We start from the raw sequence: 5,000 nt of genomic DNA, 5'->3' as shown, positions 1-5,000 counted from the left end.
GCATTCTTGGTAAATATAGCTGAAAAGAGAATTAAATGACTCGATTGAACTGTGGATATGAGTTCTGGGGAAATTTGACGTACGTTTGTTCACAATGAAATGCCATATGAGTTTTTAACTAAATGATTTTCGGACAAATTATTATCAGGCAGTGGGGTGTAATCTAAGGTTTTGTTGCGTCTTAAAGACAACTAATCAGTGCGAATAATCGGGAAAATCCCAGTAACACAGATTACAAAATACCATAGCAAATAAAATAACGCAGCGTGATATGTACTACAGATATCAGACCAACAAGCATGAGGCGTAGGTAAGAGAGAGAGAGAGAGAGAGAGAGAGAGAGAGAGAGAGAGAGAGAGAGAGAGAGAGAGAGAGAGAGAGAGAGAGAGAGAGAGAGAGAGAGAGAGAGAGAGAGAGAGAGAGAGAGAGAGAGAGAGAGAGAGAGAAGGGTACAAAATTCCCTCCCCTGTGATATATTGGACGATATTCCTGCATTACATCAGGATGTAGTGGCGTCAGTTTTGTAACAATCAGACCTGTAATTAAGTTTTCTCACGTTTGAGCCAGACGGTAAATATATATATAAATATAAATATAAAAATGTAAAAATCTGTATTAAACTAATACTGGTGGGAATCTGAAAACAGTGATGACATCATTAGCGTAATAAAGGACAATGTGCAGCGTAATAGGGCCAGGGAAATAATGTCCGTGCCATCACTAAGGAAACTAAATTGAAGTTGAATAAAGTTTAATCTTGAACACCTCACATTCGTGGTTCAGAACTGTCACTTCTGTCTGACAATCCGCTTTTAAGACAACTCTTCAAGAAGACCAACGCATAACATTGACAGACATGTGTTAATAATTGCAATTTCCTGTAAATCCTAGCATGCAGATAACCTAAACCATGGACATGCAGACCGTCAACCTGGGATTACGTGCAACCAGCAAACTGCAGAAATCTATTTTGGAATAATATTTCTGTACGGTGTATATAAGACTTGGATCCGACTCTAAGATATATGGTGCCTATTGGTAATGTCGGCTGCACTGGTATTAGTGATATGAACACAGAGCAAACTCAAGCCAGACTATAAAGCAGCCCTCAAGAAATACCGTATCGCTAAGCGTAATGAAATACTAATTCAAACAAACCAGCACGGGTTACAAGGGTATTCGTGACTACTTCAATCGACATAAATGCAATATATATAGTATATACGATATTTTGAGTTTGCTCTGTAATGGCGTAATCACTGTACCAGGCAAGCTTAATCAAGTTTGTTAGTTAGGGTGACAAAGAGACGCTAACGCATGGCAAGCTTAATCAAGTTTGTTAGGATGACAAAGAGACACTAACGCATTCGGGGGCCATTCCTTTAAAAAAAAATAAGCGCAGAGTACCAAAACATCAAAAAATAGAAGTACGAGACAGTTTCTTCACTTATAAAACAACCTGTGTGTAAGGAGTCTCGCCATGTATGGGCGCTGCTGTTGTGGTGGTGTAAATAGCAGAGGTTCCTGTGACTAAGCGTCGAGTGTTGGTGGCGTGGGAGGAGGATTCGGGACTTTGACTGAGGAGCTTATCCATGTAGTCTGTGTATAGGCCGAAGGGATCATCGTCGTAGTTATCCTGTGACAGAGGACAGGACCCGATATATACAAACGAATGTACCCATGTGTATATATACAAACATGCATATGATCATATGTACATAGAGTATAATTAGCAAGATTTACGAGGTGGGAAAGCAACCTGGGCAGTTAAGGACTCTTCAGTAGCGGTTGAGTCTGGATTTAGGATCTTGTCTATGTAATCTGTGTACAATCCAAAGGGGTCATCGTCTGCGTGCTCCTGCAACAGAGACATGTTTTCACCCTCTCGAATTACATGACTTTGCCATCGTTATGTTACATCTCGAGGAGGCCCAATCGAGGGGAATGTATCCAACCGGATACGTCCTTAAGACTGATCCGGCTTTCAGTGCTTCCTTTAGCGAGATTATGGTATCCGATGGCGTGTAAGTCGAGACTTTCGCAATACTCGGTACAGTAAAGGAAACAGTATAAAGATTACTTCACTATGGGAGCACACTTTATGGCTGATCGTGACCAAAGCGGGAATGACGTCAGACGGTGAGAGAGTGACTCATGAATGTCGGAAGAAGGCCACCTGGGCTGGCGAAGGCCTCGTGCCGATGTTGGAATTTATTAAGACATAAAGTTAAGGAGAGAGAGAGAGAGAGAGAGCGTGAGTTTTGAGAGAGAGAGAGAGAGAGCGTGAGTTTTGAGAGAGAGAGAGAGAGAGCGTGAGTTGAGAGAGAGAGAGAGAGAGAGAGAGAGAGAGAGAGAGAGAGAGAGAGAGAGAGAGAGAGAGAGAGAGAGAGAGAGAGAGAGAGAGAGAGAGAGAGAGAGAGAAATTGACGTTAATGAGAAGAGTCTAGACTATTTTGCTCTCCGTTAGTAGTCACGGTAATAACCTGGCTTTCACCGAGACTATTCATACCTTAATCATTTCTTTCCCAACTACACCACTTGTAAGCTCTATTATTCCCAAATCATAAAGAATTGCTTCCTAATTCATACTGTCTTATAAACATCATTATCATTTCTCTCACATTTACATCACATACCTATTCCAGATGCCTCTTGATATCAATGTTTTATCATCCATTTCACCTTTTCATACCACTGCCATTGTCTTTACCTGATTGTTTTCTGTGGCATTTCCTTTCCTCTTCGTGAACGGCGAGAGAACGTGCACGTCATCGTTCGCGTCCGTGCCAGGGTGCCGATCCAAGTCTTTCCCGGCGTCAAGGTACGACAGCCTTTCCGTTGAGACGTCAATATTCAGGTCGAGGTTGTCCAGGATATCGATCTCATCGCTGGAAGGGTAAAGTTCAAGGTCAAGATGTTTCAGTGGCAAGTATGAGCTTATCAAAGTTCTTTGGAATGAATTCGTCTGTTATAATTAATTATAATCTGTTTGTGAATAACTGTGAATAATTGTGAATAAAATCCCTTTTTGATACCTTTCTAGAGGTCGCGGCGGTAGCGTGCTGTCCTCGATCTCAAACTGTCCGTTCCCGATGACGGTGGGCGAGAGCTGGAATACGGTGCTAGACGTCGTCGTCGCTGGAATTTCCGTGACCGTGAACACCGGCGTCGTGGCGGGGTCGAACGGCGTCGGAATGGACGGGATGACGCTCGGTATGACGAAGGGAGGCTTGGGCGTCGTGCTGGGTCGCCGTCGCGTGGTGGTGAAGGGACGGAGGGTGGTTATAATGGGTGGCCTCTGGCTGGTGGGGTATGTGGTGGGTACGATGGCAGGGCGAATGGTCGTCGGGAACGAGCGGATTGTCGTGTAGATGGTTGGTCTTTTCGTGGTAGGGAAAGGACGAGCTGTGGTGATGATGGTGGGCCTTCTTGTGGTGGGTATTGGGCGCGATGTGGTAATGACAGTTGGCCCGGGAGTGGTGGGGAAAGGTCGCGTTGTGGTTATGAATGTCGGCTTTGGAGTGGTCGGGATGATCCGCGTCGGGGTGAGTGGAAAGACGGAGGAGTACGTACTGGTCAGGACGGCCGGCGGTTCGGCGCTCGTGGGCCCGATGCTGGCGTAAGATGAAGTTGTTATGGGCAAGACAGAGGCTATTGACGTCAGCGGAGGGCGAATGGTCGTGAACTGTGTGGAGGAGGGGATGCTGGAGGGCGTCGTTGCGGCGGAGGGCACCACGGCGTAGGTGGACGTGATGGGTGTGCCGACGGTGGTTGCGGGGAAAAGGGGCGTGATGGGCGAGAATGGAGGATGCACTGTCGAGGAGACGGGCGTGAAGAAATGATTCTCGCTTCCATGGGGTTTCACGCCAACGCCCACGACCACAGTCGAGGTGGTTACTGGGATGCCTGGGCGTCGTTCTGGCTTGACTGAAAAGCAAACAGCGGAGTTTGATTACTTTCTGACTCGTTTTGCGAATCAATCAGTTAATAGTATAGTACTTCATGAAGCGCTGTTAATAGAGACATCAATTCATATGATATTATGAGATATTTCTATAAACTGACTTCTTTTCTGCTTTTATCTAATAATCTATGTATGCGCCTTATATTCATTTTTAAACCATGCTACTTTCAGATCTCACATTTGGTTACATGTAGTCAAGAATTCAGGGTAAGTAATTTGCGTAAAGTCATCTTTCAGAACTTACCCGTAGTCGTGATGGAGTGATGCTCAACCGGCAGAACGACCCCCCCAATCAGAGGGTTGACAGTGGAGATGTGGTGCGTCGACAGCGGCGGTTCCTGTGTCACTACGTGTATGACTTCTGGCACTCCTTGTGGCTTGTGTGTGGAGCGGAATATGTGATCGGGTTTGTGAGTGGAATGGTGTACATGGTCTGGTCTGTGGGTGGAATGGTGTACATGGCCCGGTCTGTGGGTGGAATGGTGCACATGGCCCGGCCTGTGGGTGGAATGGTGTACATGGTCTGGTCTATGGGTAGTATGGTGTACATGGCCTGGCTTGTGAGTCGAATGGTGCTCACGATCAGGTTTGTAAGTTGAACGGAAAATAGGATCAGGTGTCGTGTGGATTGTGTGGTCTGGTTTATGTGTTGAGAGGAATATACCTTCATGCCCGTGCGGCTTGTGGGTTGGATGGAATACAGGATCAGGTATGTGGGTTGCCTGGAATACGTGGTCAGGCTTGTGGGTTGACTGGAATACGTGGTCAGGCTTGTGGGTTGACTGGAATACGTGGTCAGGCTTGTGGGTTGAATGATGTACAAGGTGGGGCCTGAGGGTCGTGTGGTGCACATTCTCAGGCTTTTGGTTTAAGTGCGGCTGGGATGTGGTGACATGGATGGGGCCGCCTTCATATGCCGGTTCTGATATAGTGACGTGTATTGGCCCAGCCTTATAATCCGACTCGGAAATGGTCAGCTGAATGGATTCTTGATCTAACCCGGGTGAGAGGTGTGGCAAGGCGGTAGTTAGGTGGA

At 46.2% G+C, this 5,000-nt stretch overlaps 1 protein-coding gene across 3 annotated transcripts in view; it reads right to left on the bottom strand.

The window, feature by feature from the left end:
• The window catches only part of LOC113827796 (mucin-2), a 32,795-nt gene that overhangs the window by 5,416 nt on the left and 22,379 nt on the right, over window positions 1-5,000 (bottom strand). For 2 of the 3 annotated variants that reach the window (XM_070145255.1, XM_070145262.1), the window contains exons 7-11: window positions 4,209-5,000; window positions 3,036-3,927; window positions 2,711-2,888; window positions 1,760-1,858; window positions 1,460-1,636 (exon numbers count right to left, since the gene is read on the bottom strand). The exon at window positions 4,209-5,000 is cut by the window's right edge and continues 853 nt beyond it. In XM_070145255.1, the coding sequence (XP_070001356.1) occupies window positions 1,460-1,636; window positions 1,760-1,858; window positions 2,711-2,888; window positions 3,036-3,927; window positions 4,209-5,000 (2,138 nt within the window). The remainder of the gene's footprint in view (window positions 1-1,459; window positions 1,637-1,759; window positions 1,859-2,710; window positions 2,889-3,035; window positions 3,928-4,208) is intronic. The other variant, XM_070145269.1, reaches the window with a different exon arrangement.

This window comes from Penaeus vannamei, chromosome 3 (assembly GCF_042767895.1).
Source record: "Penaeus vannamei isolate JL-2024 chromosome 3, ASM4276789v1, whole genome shotgun sequence".
NCBI classification, from domain to species: domain Eukaryota; kingdom Metazoa; phylum Arthropoda; class Malacostraca; order Decapoda; family Penaeidae; genus Penaeus; species Penaeus vannamei.
The sequence above is the reverse complement of the archived record's forward strand: the minus strand, read 5'-3'. Positions and strand labels throughout refer to the sequence as shown.